We start from the raw sequence: 19,025 nt of genomic DNA, 5'->3' as shown, positions 1-19,025 counted from the left end.
GGATTTGAGCAAGTTTGACAAGGGTCAAAATGTGATGGCTAGACGACTGGGTCAGAGCATCTCCAAAACGGCAGATCTTGTGGGGTGTTCAATGGTCAGTATCTATCAAAAGTGCTCCAAGTAAGGAGCAGTGGTGAACCGGCCACAGGGTCATGGGTGGCCAAGGCTCATTGATGCACGTGGGGAGCGAAGGCTGGCCCGTGTGGTCCGATCAAACAGACGAGCTACTGAAGCTCAAATTGCTCAAGAAGTTAATGCAGGTTCTGATAGAAAGGTGTCAGAATACACAGAGCATCCCAGTTTTTTGTGTATGGGGCTGCATAGCTGCAGACTAGTCAGGGTGACCATGCTGACCCCTGACCCCGCCCAAAGCACCAACAGTGGGCCCGTGAGCATCAGAACTGGACCACGGAGCAATGGGAGAAGGTGGCCTGGTCTGATGATCACGTTTTCTTTTACATCACGTGGATGGCCGGGTGCGTGTGCATCGCTTACCTGGGGAACACATGGCACCAGGTGCACTATGGGAAGAAGGCAAGCTGGCAGAGGCAGTGATGCTTTGGGCAATTTTCTGCTGGGAAACCTTGGGTCCTGCCATCTAGGTTGTTCCTTTGACACATACCACCTACCTCAGCATTGTTGCAGACCATGTGCACCCTTTCATGGAAACAGTATTTCCTGGTGGCTGTGGCTCTTTCAGCAGATAATGAGCCCTGCCACAAAGCAAAAATGGTTTAGGAATGTTTTGAGGAGCACAACGAGTTTGAGGTGTTGTTGGCCTCCAAATTCCCCAGATCTCAATCCAATCGAGCATCTGTGGGATGTGCTGAACAAACAAGTCCAATCCATGGAGGCCCCACCTCGCAACTTAAAGGACTTAAAGGATCTGCTGCTAACATCTTGGTGCCAGACACCACAGCACACCTTCAGGGGTCTAGTGGAGTCCATGCCTCGACGAGTCAGAGCTGTTTTGTCAGCAAAACGGGGACCAACACAATATTAGAAAGGTCATAATGTTATGCTTGATCTGTGTATATATATATATATATATCCACTATCCAGCATCCCTCCACCACACCAACTCCCCACTCTTAAATATTTCCAATCCCAACCAAGTATGGAGGAGTACTCTGGGTTCTGGGTCCAATTCCAAGCTTGGAGCCCTTCCCTTGGACAGTACGCCAAATATGACAGTACACCAATATGCATATAATCAGATGTACGTCTACTATATCCGATTATATGTAAGGCTGAATTCGTGAAATTATTTAATTTCTGATAAAGAGTAAAAAAAATAATAATTAAAAAAGAAAAAATTACGTCTTGTTCTCTGATGTAACCCTCGTTCCCTGATGGTGGGAATGGAGATGTTATGTCAACTGACAATGGGGTCTCACTTGGAAGCCCCAATCACTTCTGAGTTTGAGATAAACGTCCAATGTATTTGGCGAGTAGAATTTGCATGCCATGGCCCATCTGGTATATAAGATGGCGGCACGCATCCACTCATTCAGGTTTAAGCTGAGGAGCCGAGACAAGGTGGTTCAGGGTTGTGGCAGGAGGGACATAACATCTCCAGTCCGGAAATGATGGTTACATCAGTAAACAAGACATTCTCTATCTTTCAGTCATTATGACGTTATGTCAACTGACAAATGGGGTCCCTATGGAAAGCGCATGAAAAAAATGACCTGTCTCTCCTGCCTTGTTTATCTGAAACATACTGCTCTGAGACACGAAGGCTGAGGATCCAAATGTAGCTTTATTAAAGGGTAATCCACAATCATAGTAAAACAGGCAAAAGCTCATACACATGTAAGCACTCCAAACAGGCAAACAAGGCAGGAAAGACAGGCAAAATGGTAAACCACAGAACAGTCAATTAATCCAAAACCAAGAAACACGAAACCAGGGCGAACACTCAGAAAAGCAGTAATACAACAAACAAGACTTCGCAGTCAATGACAAGGTGAACGGTTTATAAAGGCTGGGCTAAACAGGGTAATGAGACACAGGTGGATGCAGTCAGGGATGATGAGTCATGGGTCCAGTGAGTTATGGGAAATGTAGTTCATGAGGGAATGAAAATAGTCTGGAGTGGAGTGCCCTCTGGTGGAAATCATTTTTCACAGTATATGAGGCTCATATTTCATAGTAAAGACATTGACTATTTTTTATTTTACATTCCTCCTGACAAAAATTCACGCAGATTTGCATGTTAACAGGTAACCCTGCAAATATTAACAGGTAACCCTGCATATTTAATTTATTCAATTGTTCAAAAACATTTCAAATCGCAATTTTAAATAGAAAAAAAACGCAATTTGATTTTTCCCCCAAATCGTGCAGCCCTACTTGCTTTTTTAACAAAGAGCTAACTTGAGAAACAAACAACCACTCAGCTCTAAAGCAAAAAACGGAATGAGTGGAAGTGGATGCATGCCACCATCTTATGGACCTGTATGTATGGGGGAGTGGCTTGGCATGCAAATTCCACTCGCCACTTCCTTTGGCCGTAGTTTTCTAAAACTCAGAGGTGGGGCTTCCAAGTGAGACCCCATTTCCCTCACAAAAAATTAAGTATACTTCAAGTTCATTTTATTACACTTAAGTAAAATTCAAGTATATTTTTAAGTATACTTTATGTAAGTATACTAATATCAATGTACTAGTAGTATTGTTTTAAAGGGATAGTTCACCCAAAAAGGAAAATTCTGTCATAATTTACTCACCATCAAGATGTTCCAAACCTGTATGAGTTTATTTGTTCTGCTGAACACAAAGGAAGATATTTAGAAGAATGTTTATAACCAAGTAGATCTCGGTAGCCATTGACTACCATAGTAGGGGAAAAAATACTATGATACTCAATGGTTGCTCTATCTGCTTTGTTACAAACATTATTCTAAATATCTTCCTTTGTGTTCAGCAGAACAAAGAAACTCATACAGGTTTGGAACATCTTGATGGTGAGTAAATTATAACAGAATTTTCCTTTTTGGGTGAACTATCCCTTTAAGTGTACTGTTTCAATACTACTTGGGACTACACTTTAATTGTAACAGTAGTAAACTTTGAGTACACAACTAGTTTAAAACTAAGTTTTTCATTTGTTCTACAACTATACTACAAGTGAAATTAAAGCTGTAGTTCACTTTAAAATTAAAATAACCCCATGATTTACTCACCCTCAAGCCGTATATGACTTTCCTCTTTCTGATGAACACAATCAGAGTTATATTAATAAATATCCTGACGCTTCCAAGCTTTAAAATGGCTGTGAAGGGGTCCATTGATTTTGAAGCTCAAAAAGTGCATCCATCCATCATAAACTTACTCCACACAGCTCCGGGGGGTTAATAAAGGCCTTCTGAAGCAAATCGATGGGGTTTTGTAAGAAAAATGTCCATATTTAAAACTTTATAAAGTAAAAAAGACGTATGACGTTGGACGTTGCGTTTTGATCTGTGAGAGGCGTTACATTTTCTGCGTAAGTTGAATACGGAAGGCGGTCTGGCGGAAGCTAGATATTTTACTATAAATATACAAAATATACTGAGAAGAAATATATAAAAAGTAGACTGAAAGTATACTTTCTTATTTTCACACTTGAATAAACTTATTTTTCCTAAGGGTTGCTAGTGGACATAACGTCATAGTGACTAACAGAATATTACTGCTATTCTATTCCCCAAAAGTGTTTAGCCTTTTTCATTTGAACATAGACAAAGCCAAAATGTGAAATAAAAGAAAACAAATATTTATATGCGTACATGAACATATGCTTATTTTCTAGACTTCTCCATATCCTCTTATTCTGTCTCTGGAGAACCACTGCTGTGTGGAGCAGCAGACCATCATGGCCCAACAGCTGCGGTCGATTCTGGGAGACAAACTGCTCATCAAACCTTTCAATGACAAGCCGCTTCAGTGGCTACCATCACCCGAGGTAACTGCTCAGCCTCTCCTTATTGAGTTTTCATTAAATGTACTCTAAAACCAGAAAGGGCACATCTGTGATGTTTTGATGCCAAAGAGAGTGCTTGATGTTCCTGGACTGTCATAACACTTCTCTACAGTTCTTCTATATAGTTTAACTGTGAGTATATCTTAGCATATGCCTTGTAATTCCCAACACCTGTATCTGTAAGAATACATACATTCATAGTCAGTAGATGTAAAGATATGAATTGCCATTTGTCTGTCTCATTTGACCTTTTATATGTGCATAATGTCAAGATTTAATTATAACATTGGCTAGCAGAACTACTGTTACCACTATTGTCTGCTAGCAAGAAGGGTCAGGATTGGTCTTTATGTTTGTATATAACACGTTAGTTACTAATCCTAGGCTCATTAGCAAATGCTATTTCTGCTATTATATAATTCCAATGGTAAAATGTTCAAAAGCAGGGCTGTATCTAGGGTATCTGGGTCCCCAGTGCAGGTTGTTGAAATCACAGTCCTGGGCGTGTGAGTGGGGTGTGGATGGGATGGATTAAAATGGTGAGGGTCCTTCCGAAAGCCAGAGGCCCAGAGAATCGTCACCACCTTTTTCCCCTCTAGCGATGACCCTGCTTAACACTGACCAACTGAAATAATATTATTATAATATATATATATATAATTAAAAAATATATTTTTATGGCAGGATCTAAAAGGGAAGATCTTGATAAAAGCAAAGAAGATCAAAGTGAAGCAGGACAGCTCCAGTTCTGACTCAAGCTCATCAGACGATGAATCTAAAGCTGAAAGCAAACCTAAAGCATTGAAGGTCAGCATCTGTCTTTTTGATACTTGTTTTGTGCATGTTTGTATTTGCATTTAAAAGTTTGGGTCTAGTAAGATTTTTTTTTTCTAATGTTTTTGAAAGGCTGCATTTATTTGATCAAACAATACAGTAAAAACAGTGATATTGTGAAATATTATTACAATTTAAAATAGCTGCTTTCTATTTTAATACATTTTACATTACTCCAGTCTTCAGTGTCACATGATCCTTCAGAAATCATTCTGAACTTCTTTCTCTGGATCCTCATTTGACTCCCAGCATCTGTATTCAAAATACTTTGCACTCATCTCAGCTGTACATGCTTCGCCTGCTGATATTAATGTGCTCTACTCATATTCTAGGGGTACAGGACACTTTAATTCCCATGGCGTCTGTACATTTAACTTATGCTACCCTCAGAAGGCTCCGGTGGAACAAGAATCTAACTTTCAAAATTACACTTGCTCAATGAAATGTGCGTTCAATTAATAAGAAAGCGGCATTGCTTCATGATATCATTCTGGATAAAAATAACTTGACTTTCTCTGTCTCTCTGAGACATGGCATCAACCAAAATTACTATTATAATGTAAATTCAGCCACGCCTCCTGGATTTATGTTCATTGATAGACCTAGACTCACCGTTAAAGGTGTTGTTCTTGCAATTGTATATAGATCTGATATGTCTATTGCTGAAATTACCATTCCTGCTTCCTTTGAGTGTATGGTGGTCAGAATCAACGGCATTTAACCTGTACTTGTTAAACTTATCTATCGCCCTTCTAAGGCTGAGTCTAGGTTTTTCTCTGAACTTGCTGCACTGTTGACTTTGTTGAGTCCTATTTGCTCAGATGTTGTTAATAGTGGACATTAATATCCATGTCAATTCAGACTGTTTCTCAAACAGCTACTTTGGTGCATGTATTATAGTGTTTTAATTTCATTCAGCATGTTTTTTCCACTCATAAATCTGGCCATATTTTAGACCTGGTATGGTCTGTGGGTATTGATATAGATCAACTCTTGAATGATAAATTGCACTTTAGTGATCATAAGTTATTGACTTGTGAATTTACCATCTCTACTTCTCTAAAAATTTCAAAGCAGCATGTTATAACTTTTAGGGATATTTATTCCTTACTTATGATACAGGTGAATCTACAACTGACTTGAGTACTGAAATAGTTCATGGCAGAAAACCTGGCGGCGTTGGCGTAATATTGCACAAAAAGTTTGATCAGCTAGATAACATGGTCAGACTAGATGTTGACTGGGCTATAGGAATTGAGTTCAGCTGTTGTGGAAAAAAGTTCATCATTCTGATCATCTATACACCCTAGGAGAGTTCTCATAATGAAGATGAATATCTCAACAGGTTGTGTCATGTAGTGTGTTGTCGAGAGGCCAGGAGGTTGATAGGAAGGCTCAGTACAACAATGGGGGTAGTTTCCCAAATGCCAGACGTGATTTATTTACAGCATTTCAAAAACTGTGCAGTTCACTCAAAGTACAAAAAAAAAACTAAGAAAACAAATAAACTTAATGTAACTTATACTTAAGCTAAAAACAATAGCAAAATGCTGTGAGCAGCAAAATCTGGCACTAAACAATGCCTAGTAGCTTCTCAATTAGAGCAAACTTCATGTCTCACCTCAGACAAACATTCAAACACTTTGCGCAGTATATAGAATGCAACCTTCCCAAACAAATTCAAACAATGGTTTAAATAGTCAAGTTTCCCGCCAAACCCTAGTGGGATAAACCATTGTCACGGGGTGGAACCTTTTCCTGTAACAGTCATCACAGAATTACACAGCAAAACATTGTCAGCCAAATACTATAAGTACATGTTCAAAATTAATTTCTTACATCCTCTTCTTATATTACAAACAAACCCAACATATAAACATAAAAACAAACATTTAATCACTTCATAGCACTCACATCTCTCCCCATGTTGGAAAAATGGTATGATCGATCAGACAGCAAGCTCTGGTTACACGCGCTACCAGATCCCGCCTCCAAACTACAGGTCCTGAAAGATCAGATCTAACATGTGCTATAATATGCAAATTAACCAAATAAAGACAATTTAAAACAGACACTAGCTTGCTGTTATCCTTACCCAACATTGACAAATGAAACCATAAATGTTGGTATTATCCCACCAAACCTGTACATCACAGCATAAACATGTTCAAACACACAATTAATTTACCATAGCACTTGGCTGGCACACTAGTGATGATGTCATTGTCCAGGTTCATCATCACAGGTTGGCTTGTGTTATGTCTTTTATTCAGGATAATGCTTCTGCTTTTTTATTGTGGGTGGCATGAATGCAGATGTTTCTGATGGTGGCTCTTTATTTGGCAATCCTTTAATGCAGTTTTGCTCTAATAATGGTTTGATTCTCTCCAGTAAATTGCATTTACCTGATAATTGCTACACTTGCATCAGTGAGGCATGGCACACAACTTCATGGTTAGACCACTGCATCTGCACAGCCGATTCACATGATTCATTACAGGCCATGAGGATTCATTATGAATTTGGCACTACTGATCATGTGCCTTTTTCTTTATCGATAAATCTGAGCAATTTGCCTACTCTACTGTCTGTGAACATTGATATGTGTGTAGGGAAATAGACGGGTCTAACTTGACTGCGGAGGATCTTAACGTATACTGTGTTCAGTCTGACACATTGCTGAGTAATATCGACTTAGCAATAGATGCAGCTGCATGCTGTGATATTAACTGTAAGAACCCGCAACATGGTATTGAGTTGATATGATATGATAATATTGTTGAGTCCCTTCTTGCCTCAAGCAGGCCTCTGTACAAGACCAAGATGTTCAAAGCCCAGCCAGGCTGGAATTAATTTGTTGAAGAGCTTCATGCTGAGGCTAGAAGGGCTTTTAAAGCTTGAGTTGAGTCAGGCAGATGTAAATATGGCCCCCTATTTAAATGCAAGAAACGGGCAAATGCAAATTTTAAATATGCCCTACGTTTCATTAAGAGGAACGGAAACACAATTAGGTCCAACTCACTTGCAAGAAAACTGCAAAGTAATAATTCAAATGATTTCTGGAAAGAAATCAAAAGAATGAATAATTGTAAAACATTCCTTGCCAACGAATATTGATGGTGTAATTGGTTCAGAGGAAATTACTCCGTTGTGGCAAAAACATTATTACGAACTGTTCAATTGTGTTAAAAGTAACTCCTTAGCAGTGGGCAACATTGACAATAATGAAGATGTGACTGTCTCCCCAAAAGAAGTCTATGATGCAGTTATGATGTTAAAAGATAATAAAGCATGTGTTATGGATAGATATCTGCTGAAAATGTAAAATTTATACTAAAATAAACTGTTTTACTGGGTTTTTAGTTCATGGTATTTTGCTTGATCTTATCTGTTATGTTAGTGCCTATTATTAAAGACAAACCGGGCAAAATAAATATTATGGATAATTACCGGCCTACAGCTCTGGCCAGTGTTTTGTCCAAGGTCATTGAGAGGACATTACTGGATAAATTGGAACAGTTTGTCCTGACCTTTGACAACCAGTTTGTTTTTAAACCGAAACACGGTACACATATGTGTATTTTAGCTTTAAAGGAGATTTTAGATCTGTATAACTGTCATATGTCCAGTCTGTTTTGGTTGTGTTTTCTGTCGTTCTCATGTTCCTTTTGTTCTCTTTCCCGCCACTTTCTCTGTTACCCTCGTTAGTCTAGTTCTGTTCAGCTGTGTTGTTTAGTTATCATCATCTGTGTCACCTGTGCCCCTCGTTATTTCAGTCATCTGTGTTTGTTCCTCTTGTTCATTCTGTCTTTGTCCGGTCACCGTTATCACCGTTATGCTGAGCCGTTATGCTCAGCATAACGGTGATATGCAGACCCGTTATGCAGACCCGTTATGCAGATCCGTTATGCCCGTTATGTAGACCCGTTATGCAGACCCGTTGTGCTAGTTAGATGTATGCCTGTTTGCTTTGAGAAATTAATCAGTAAAACTACGTTTGAGATACTCCTCTGCCTCTCCTTGTCTTCCTGCCTGAGCCTTACCGTAACAATAACAATTTTTATGTTTTATTGATGCCTCTAAAGCCTTTGATCGTGTAAATCATGAAAAAATATTTTATAAGTTACACAACAGAGGAGTTCCCAAATTTCTAGTGAGAATTCTGTCTTCTTGGTATGCTCAATGTCAATGTAAATGTATGTAAAATGGGGTAACTTTGTGTCATTTTTAGACGTATGATGTATGCACAAGCTAATATGTTGATCCGCAAATTTAGTATGTGCTCAAGATCTGTGAAGACTACTCTTTTTAGAGCATTTTGTACCCCTATGTGTACTGCCCATTTGTGGCGCCGCTACAGAAAGAGCAGCATGCAGAAATTCAGTGTAGAATATAATGATGGAATGAGGCTCTGCTTAAAGGGCATATGGCAGCTAAAAAAATGTCCAAATGAATATATAACCTTGTATGAAAATACCATATGAAAAGGTAATGCAGGATTTAAAATGTTTTAAAAGGACATAAGAGCACTAATTTAGTAGATAAAGTGGCCGTTTCATTGGCCGCTTGTAAAAAGCGCTGTTTTTCAACATGGCGTCATATTACGTCACGAGAGGGAGTCGCTCACCCAGCTCTGTGTCGCCTCAGTGCAGAATAGGCTGGTATTCAGTAGAAGTCTGTGTGTTTTTGGTATTTTTTCTATTTCAATGTATCATTGTCATGGTAAATTATTGTATCCAGCCTGTCAGGACATCGAGTCCACAGGTTTCCTAAAAAAACATTGGAGCAGTGCGAGTCAGATGTTTGTCAGTGTTGGTGTGCCCACCTGGGGCCCGTTTCAGAAAGGAGGTTAAGTGAAAACTCTGAGTTTGTTAACCCTGAAATGAGGGGAATTCTGAGTTTTCTGTTTCAGAATGGGGGGTATGTCAAACCTGAGAAAGCAGGGTAAGTCAAGCCCGTTTCTAAAAGAGCGGTCACTTATACTCAGAGTCAGTTTCCAGGGTCACTTACTCTGTGAACCTAACCTGGTCAGGAGCAGGTTTTCTTTGATAAACCCAGAGTTTCTTTCAGGCTCCTCCCCTTTTTAAAGTGCCAGCAGTGTTTAAATACTTCATTCATTCATTCAAACGCCACAAATGCTTTTCTTATTGAGTATTTTGGTCATATTTCAAGTACAAATATCAAAAAATTATAATTTTAATCTAAATCTAAAGTAAGCGAAGTTTACTTAAAACAAATTAAATGATCTGCCACTTGACAAAAATACATAGTAAGAAAAGCATTGTTTGCAGTGCTGGAACATTCATTCATTGCTCATATTTCATCATGAGAACACGTCAAAGACACAAATGGCATGTCCTTTTATACAGGATCCTGACGTTCACTTGATAAACCTCTAGAACTATCCTAATAATTAGAGTTTCCTTTAGGATTTCCAGTGGTTGGACGCATTGATGACATTCTTATTCCCATCATCACACTTTCTGAAAACGGATTGGTGTGGAATGGAAAAATGCCAGATGGTAGTCTGAGATATATGGACCTTTGTGGACTTTTTTTGTGTGTGTATTTGTATTGGTATGATTTATGTTTGTGTTTTTGGACAGTGTGTCTTTAATAAAAGCTTTGAATTGAATTAAGAAAATTGATTCTCAACTGCTCTCTAACCTTATTGCTGAGCTTCCTGACTGTGTTTATGGGAATTTTTTACCTTTCTTCTAGAAGCACATTTGTGAAGTCAGGCACTGATGTTGGACGAGAAAGCCTGGCTCTCAGTCTCCGCTCTAATTCATCCCACAGGTGTTCTGTTGGGTTGAGGTCAGGAGGACTGTGCATGCAAATCAAGTTCCTCCACACCAAACTCGCTCATCCATGTCTTTATGGACCTTGCTTTGTGCACTGGTGTGCAGTCATGCTGGAACAGGAAGGGGCCGTCCCCAAACTATTCCCACACAGTTGGGAGCATGAAATTGTCCAAAATGTCTTGGTATTTTGAAGTATCAAGAGTTCCTTTCACTGGAACTAAGGGGCAAAGCCCAACCCCTATGGGTGGTCATTGGTCAAGCTTTATCTGTTTCTGCTCCAAAGTTATGGAATGCTTAGAAATTTGCCAACACTGTATTTTCTTTTGGGTTTCAGAAAATCGCAATATAAATAAAATGTATGATAACACTTTAGGTTAGGGTCCAATTCTCACTATTAACTAGTTGTTTATTAGCATGTATATTACTAGGATAGTGGCTGTTTATTATTATTTATAAAGCACATATTAAAGGATTAGTTCACTTTCAAATAAACTTTTGCTTATAATTTACTCACCCCCTTGTCATCCAAGATATCCATGTCTTCCTGTCTTCAGTCGAAAAGAAATTAGGATTTTTGATTAAAAGATTTCAGGATCTTTCTCCATATAATGGAAGTCAATATCCTCCAAACGGTTCAAGGTCCAAATGAGAGGTTCAGTACAGCTTCAAAAGGGCTTTTAACCACATCAAACGGTACCAGACGATCAATAAGGGTCTTATCTAGCGAAAAGATCTGTCTTTTTTTTTAAATAAATAAAGTTTAAGTTTTATAAGCACAAATGCTCGCCTTGCTCTGTTCAGTGATGCGCGCTCGTGACGTCACGTAAAACGCAATTACGTTGAAAAGGTCACGCTAGACGCAGGCGGAAGAACCGAGTCAGTGTTTACAAATGAGCAGAAGGAGGACCGTATCCACATATTCAAACGCCTTTGCGCCTGCGTCTAGCGTGACCTTTTACATGTAATTGCGTTTTACTTGACGTCACGAGCGCGCATCACTGAACAGAGCACGGCGAGCATTTGTGCTTATAAAACTTAAACTTTATTTATTTTAAAAAAAAAGACCAATCGTTTCGCTAGATAAGACCCTTATTGATGGTCTGGTACCGTTTGATGTGGTTTAAAGCCCTTTTGAAGCTGTACTGAACCTCTCATTTGGGGTCTATTGACTTCCCTTATATGGAGAAATATCCTGAAATGTTTTCACCAAAAATCTTCATTTCTTTTCGACTGAAGACAGAAAGACATGGATATCTTGGATGACAAGGGGGTGAGTAAATTATAAGCAAAAGTTTATTTGAAAGTGAACTAATCCTTTAATGCCTTATTCTGCATGACCATACTCTACATCCCTTAATTCTACCCAAAACCTGCACATAACAACTACCTTACTAACTATTAATATGCAGTAGGAGTTTATTGAGGCAAAAGTCATAGTTATAGTTTGTTAATATTGAGAATTGGACCCTAATCTAAAGTGTGACCAGGGGCCCGTTTCAGTAAGGAGGTTCAACCAACTCTGAGTTTAAAGCTGAACTCTGAGTTGACTTACTCTGCGATGGGAAACTCTGAGTTTTGGGTTTCAGAACAGCTGAATTGAGGTAGTTCAATCAACTCTGAGTAGACTGACTCTGAGTTAAGCACATGCACTCCAACTATGAAAAGCCACGATCAATGGAGCTCCGAAATTACGATTCACCATGGCAACAGCACCCAACAAAAAGACGTTCCCATACTTCCGGGTCAATATGTAAGTTTAATTCGTAATTATGTTAATTAAATAAAATTTTTATGGTATCCAAAAGGCAAAAAAATTATTTGGCAGCAGCTAAAAATGAAAAATAAAAACAATTAAATCAGGTAAAGCTTTAAGCATAAAATATTCATGGGTGTTGGTTTAAGGACTTTACAAACATTTGACATATTAAATAAATATCATTCAGTGTCCAGTGTGCAGCAGCTTTTCCCACATAGACCCTTTTCACAGACTGTGATGACGAGTTTAACAGTCACCAATATCGTAAACCTGCAAAGTTTATATATATATATATATATATATATATATATATATATATATATATATATATATATATATATATATATATATATATATATATATATATATATATATATATAGTTGTGAAATCACTATTTTGGAGTTTTTCTTTTGCTATTTGAGCAAATGGGGACACAAAGATATATATTTAATGTATTCTTTCATTATACCGCTATAAAAGTTAACCCAACTATGACGACTTCAGAAATGTGAAAAGGGTCTATGCTCTTTCCACATAATGAAATGTCCACCTGTTACATTTATTAATTAGGGTAATGACATTATGACTTCTACTCAGGCCAGCCAAACACCAGCACCACTGACAGATGAAGAGGAGATGGAGGAAGAATATTAACATCCAACAGGGAAAAGAATAAAGTATTTGTAGGAAATAAAGATGACCATAAAAATTGTAAATAAATGTATTTAACAGCTGTGGTGGTGGTTCTGGCATATATCTCGTACTATCATCTGGCAGCATCCTTCCACTCCATACAGTAATCCGTTTTCAGAAAGTGTGATGATGGGAATATGAGTGTCATCAATGCGTCCAACCACTGGAAATCCTAAAGGAAATTCTAATTATTAGGGATACTTCTAGAGGTTTATCAAGTGAACATCAGGATCCTGTATAAAAGTACATGCCATTTTTTGTCACTTTGACAGTGTCCTCATGATGAAAATATAAGAAATTAATGAATGTTCCTGCACTGCAAAAAATGCTTTTCTTACTATGTATTTTTGTCAAGTGGCAGATAATTTAATTTGTTTTAAGTAAACTTCGCTTACTTTAGATTTAGATTAAATTTATTATTTTTTGATATTTGTACTTGAAATACGACCAAAATACTCAGTAAGAAAAGCATTTGTGGCGTTTGAACGAATTAATTAAGTATTTAAACACTGCTGGCACTTTAAAAAGGGGGAGGAGATTGAAATGAACTCTGGGTTTACCTAAGAAAACCTGCTCCTGACCAGGTTAGGTTCACAGAGTAAGTTACCCTGGTAACTGACTCTGAGTATAAGTTACCTCTCTTTTAGAAACGGGCTTGACTTAACCTGCTTTCTCGGGTTTGACATACCTCCCATTCTGAAACAGAAAACCCAGAGTTTCCCTTATTTCAGGGTTAACATACTCACTTAACCTCCTTTCTGAAACGGGCCCCAAATGTATTATCTCTATTATTATTATTATTATTATTATTATTATTATTATTATTATTATTATTATTATTATTATTATTTCTTATTATTATTATCAATGTTGAAAACAGGAGCCAGTTGCAAAAGCCACTATGTGAAGACTGTCTTAAGAACTAGTTTAGCCAACTAGCAGTTGGATAAAAGGTAATCAGTCGTACTTTTCTGATTCAAATTAGTCTGCTCTTCCTTTTTATGTAACGGACTTAAAACTGTTAGGACCAGGTCTTGAAGAAAATAAAATAGATTATTAACTTTTAAGAATAGTCTAAGCAGTTTATGCAACAGGCCACTTTTGTGCTGCTTAATATTTTTGTTGGAACCATGATGCAGTTTTATATGATTCTTTAGATGAATAGAAAGTTCAAAATAATAGCATTTATTTAAAATAGAAATAGTTTGTAAAAATGTAAAAGTCTGCACTGTCCCTTTTGATCAGTTCTGGCAGGTTTGAGTACAAATTTAGCTTTTTCTTTTCCTTGGCAGGACTGTAAGTTGAGCCCAGAGTTGTCTGATCTGGTGGTGTACACCTGCAGTGTTGCCTTCAAACAATTTGATCGATCGGCCAAGAAACCTCCCAATGAGATGTCCTCTTTCTCTGAAAGTGATGCATTGAAACTAATCAAAGAATCAGGTACTATATCTACTATTAACATTCAGTGATAAATTATTGTCATGATTGGTTGCAGCAGATGAGGAAGCAGGATATATATATATATATAGACCTATAATAAAATATAGATAAAAAATGTTTTTGACTGTTTGTGTGTGTTCTAAATTTATTTTCTTTTTTTCATAGGCAAGTTGTTTGTACGTCACAACAGCGTGCAATTGAGCAGGATCTACCCATCTGGTCAGCGGGTGCAATCCTCCAACTACAATCCTCAAGACATGTGGAATGCTGGTTGTCAGATGGGTAAACATTTAATCAAAGAAAATGTGCAGTCCATGCACATTTTAAAATGACTGCACAGTCCACATTTATAAACAACTGACTATAAAATTATTTTGCAGTGGCATTAAACTTTCAAACCCAATGTGAAGAGATGGACCTAAACAGAGGCCGTTTCTTACCAAACGGCCGCTGTGGCTATGTGCTAAAACCAAGCTTCATGTGCCAGCCTGATTCCCAGTTTAACCCGGAAAACACTGGGGGAGGCCCGGGCCACAACCCAACACTACTTACTATCAAGGTAGGTAATAAACAGAGGGATCTTTATGAAAGCTAAACTTCTGTTGAGAAGAATTTGCCTATTTCCTGCTAGAAAACAAATTTAAATGCTTGAGTTGATGCTGCATGATTTGTTACAATATTTTACTTTCAAATATGTTTGGCAAAAATGAATGTAGTTGGTAGTACATCATCATTCAGTTTAACCAAAAGCTGCTTTTCCTGTGTACAATTACTGTATGTATTTCTTGAATTAAAAAAATGAAAAAGCTGCTTTTCCACCGTCTGGCCAACAGTTCTAAGACAGTAAAAGTTCTTAGGTAAGCATTTCCTCTTAAAACCTATTCAAAGCTGCTGAGAGCAACTTTTACTAAGGAACAGAGAGAAGTCTTGCGCTAAGAGAAAGGGCGGGGTGGACCTCGCTGCTGATGGGGGAGGAGTCTCTGTCAGTGATGTAATCATAGAAATGTTGTAGAACAAGGTATCATGTTGCCATATTCAAATAAAGATTTTAAAATGTAGGCTAAGCATCACTAATTAAACAAGTATATGTTCAGCTTGTCAGCATCTTGAGAGATTGCAGAATTCAAGTGACAAATGATGTTTTATAAACAAAGTTCGGGAGGAGTACAGTACATTCAAATGATCTATCCAGTCAGCTCCAGAGTTTTCTGCATCCCTCCACCACCCTGACTCTTCATCCTCGGGTTCCTATTCCCAGCCAGGTATACGGGAGTACTCTGGGTTTGGGCTAAATTCCGGCTTATTTTACTCGTTTACGCGATTCGATCATTTATAAGTGTACAGGTAATAGGACATTGTTTTCATATTTATTTATTAAGGATTTATTTTTTGAATTTTTGCCTTTTTATTATGATAGGACAGTGAGTAGACAGGAAGCGATGTGGAAAACAGAAAGGGGGGGATGAACTCGGTTCATCCGAGCTGCCCTCAAGGCTATCAGCGGGACGATTGGACATTATTTAAACTTGACTGCAATGTTTATTTCCCATCATTCAATGCATTTTGCCTTACATAAATTAAAATGTATGTTATGTCATTGCAGATGTACAGATGTGCAGATGTAGTGTCTTTGGGCGGATTGCCAGCAACAGCCATTAGGATTGTTTGTGATTTGGTCTTAGTGACTCTTAGGAGTCCTCTTGACTACCCCTAACGTTTCACGGATTTAGGAGCTGGTTTTAGTGCAAAAATGCTTTATGAAATACTCTTTAAAAATGTAGGAGTCCTAAATTTAGGACTGACATGCACATTATTTTTAAGAATTTCTCCTAAACCGGCAAGTTAGTAGCTTTAAGATTTTTTGTGAATACGGCCCCTGATATTTAAAGGAACACTCCACTTTTTTGGGACTTTAGCTTATTCACTGTATCTCCCAGAGTTAGAATTGTCAGAGGATTTTTACTTTGTATCAAACCAAAATCCAGAACCATATAATTTTGAGCCAGAATACACAGACAAGGAGTAACAAACTTTGGAAGCTGATAGACAAGATGCCGAATTATCTCTGGCACCGCTCATTTGTTACTGTGACAGTCAGAGCGCGTTCGTGACAACACAATAATAACATTACAGGTAATAGTGTCACTAACGGTACATTATGTATAGCTAATGACACTGTTACAGGAGGCTAGTCATCTAAAAACGGAACACTTACCGCAGTCACAGGTGGGCAGCTTTGTCTTGTCTGTAGTCACTACCGATGGGATGGCCGTATCCTTCAGCCCATGTTTTATGATCCGTGTGGCAAATTCAATTTTTTCAAAATAGTTGTCCTCGGTTAAATGTTCTGAGCAAACCCGATGGTAGGCTACTTGATGGCTACAGGTGTCTTTGGATCCATATCCAGAGCAAGCAGCTGCGGTAAGTACTTCCTTTATGTTTTTAGATGACTAGCCTCCTGTAACAGTGTCATTAGCTAGATCTAATGTACCGTTAGTATTACATTTATGCTTTTTGGCAGATGCTTTTTTTTGACGCGTATTACATGAATAGGGTGGTCATACTGTAGTGCAGTTGTTCCCGTGCTCCATGTATCCCCTGTAATGTTAGTATTGTGTTGTCACGAACGCGCTCTGACTGTCACAGTAACAAATGAGCGGTGCCAGAGGTAATTTGGCGTCTTGTCTATCAGCTTCCAAAGTTTGTAACTCCTTATCTGTGTATTCTGGCTCAAAATGAAATGGTTCTGGATTTTGGTTTGATACAAAGTAAAAATCCTTTGACAATTCCTCAAAGTCAGCCATGCAACAGTCACGTTCGCTACGATCTTCCTAGTCAAGCTGGTTTAGTTGACAGACGTAACAGCGGGGCTTCTCCGGTCCTGCGAGCAAATCACTCCGCAGAAGTAGAGCAGTGCTGCGCCTTCTGAGAATATTGTCCCCAGTGTGTATACGTTTATAAGATGGCTGTGTCTCATGTAACCTTGTTATTTGTACACGCTTTGACTATACACATCACAACATGTAAATAGGAAAATGTTGATGTAGAGCAGTAGGCTAGCTGGAGCCGTTTACTTCCAGTCTTTGTGCTAAGCTAGGCTAACGGTGGGTGCGTCAGACAGAGTTATGGGATGTACGGAGATGAGAATGGTATGTATGGACTTAACTAACTCTGGGGGATACAGTGAATAAGCTAAAGTCCCAAAAAAGAGAAGTGTTCCTTAAGTGAATTACAGTAAAATAGTTGGCAAGCTCCATTGTTCCTCGTTTCCTCTCTTTTTTTAAAACATAATCATATATTTGTCTTGTTTCAGGTGATTTCAGCCCAGCAGCTGCCTAAACCTGACAAAGAGAAGCTCAGCTCCATCGTGGACCCTCTTGTATGGGTGCAGACTTATGGGGCTCCCATAGACAACAACACAAAGAAGACGCACCGCATTGACAATAATGGTACTTCAGAATTGTTTTAATACTTATTAATTATTATTATACAGTATGTAATGAAAAAATGTTTTACCCTCCTCAGGCTTTAACCCCAGGTGGGACTGCACCTTTAAGTTCCAGCTTCATGTGCCAGAGCTGGTATTAGTACGTTTTATGGTCGAGGACCATGACTATGCCACCAGAAATGATTTTCTGGGCCAGTTTACGCTTCCTTTCACGAGCTTTCGGGCAGGTATGACTTTTATTGATTCTTTACTGAACACAAACTGCTCTATTTTCACTGCACACACTCATTCTGTAACATCTGTTCTGCAGGTTACAGACACGTGCATCTGCTGAAAGCAGACGGCTCTAGCATGTCTCCCTCCAGTCTCTTCATCCATGTTAAAATCACACCTGGCTACAGCAGCCCTACCAGAAAAGCGGGCACACATAGTACCTGAGAATAAAGTGCACCTTATCTGGGAAGTTGCAGTTTTTTTACACCAACTTTGTGACCCAAAATTGCCATCACTGTGTGAGAGTTGCATGCTATTAAACAATGATGCAGACGCCATTTCACACAGTAAAAAAGCTGCATGTTTGATTTGATTACCAGTAAAAATAACTAAATATCCTGACAACAATTTTAATTTACAGAGAGAAAAAAACGGGGGAAAAAAACGTTGCTATTTTAAACGATTTTCTCTTTTATGTATTAATTTTACAACGTAGTTAGGTTTATGATTTATATATATAAATTAATGTACGCTGTATTGTACAGCAGCAGCATGTCGTGTATGTATTGGCAGTAGTAAGTCCTGTACTGTAGCATTAAAGGTCCCGTTTTTCGTGTTTTTTTGAAGCTTTGATTGTGTTTACAGTGTGCAATATAACATGTGTTCATGTTTCATGTGTAAAAAAACACAGTATTTTTCACACAATTTACTTATCTGTATACCGCTGTTTTCACTGTCCTCAAAACGGCCTGAGAATTTCCTCGTTCTATGAAGTCCCTCCTTCAGAAATACGTAACGAGTTCTGATTGTGCCAGTGGTTCCCGTGTTGTGATTCGACAGCAGCTTAGTGCACGTTGCCCGGAAAGGTC

At 38.4% G+C, this 19,025-nt stretch overlaps 1 protein-coding gene across 1 annotated transcript in view; it reads left to right on the top strand.

The window, feature by feature from the left end:
- Positions 1 to 18,775, top strand: part of plcd3b (phospholipase C, delta 3b) — a 30,006-nt gene extending 11,231 nt beyond the window's left edge. The window contains exons 9-16 of the mRNA XM_079846084.1: positions 3,797 to 3,949; positions 4,652 to 4,774; positions 14,348 to 14,495; positions 14,661 to 14,777; positions 14,876 to 15,054; positions 17,809 to 17,944; positions 18,021 to 18,170; positions 18,254 to 18,775. Of these exons, the coding sequence (XP_079702210.1) occupies positions 3,797 to 3,949; positions 4,652 to 4,774; positions 14,348 to 14,495; positions 14,661 to 14,777; positions 14,876 to 15,054; positions 17,809 to 17,944; positions 18,021 to 18,170; positions 18,254 to 18,381 (1,134 nt within the window). The 3' untranslated portion in view covers positions 18,382 to 18,775. The remainder of the gene's footprint in view (positions 1 to 3,796; positions 3,950 to 4,651; positions 4,775 to 14,347; positions 14,496 to 14,660; positions 14,778 to 14,875; positions 15,055 to 17,808; positions 17,945 to 18,020; positions 18,171 to 18,253) is intronic.
- The last annotated feature ends 250 nt before the right edge of the window (positions 18,776 to 19,025 follow it).

The sequence above is a fragment of the Gobio gobio genome (genome assembly GCF_949357685.1).
Source record: "Gobio gobio genome assembly, chromosome: 20".
NCBI lineage: Eukaryota > Metazoa > Chordata > Actinopteri > Cypriniformes > Gobionidae > Gobio > Gobio gobio.
Note: the sequence above shows the minus strand (reverse complement) of the source record. Positions and strands in the feature narration are given on the sequence as shown.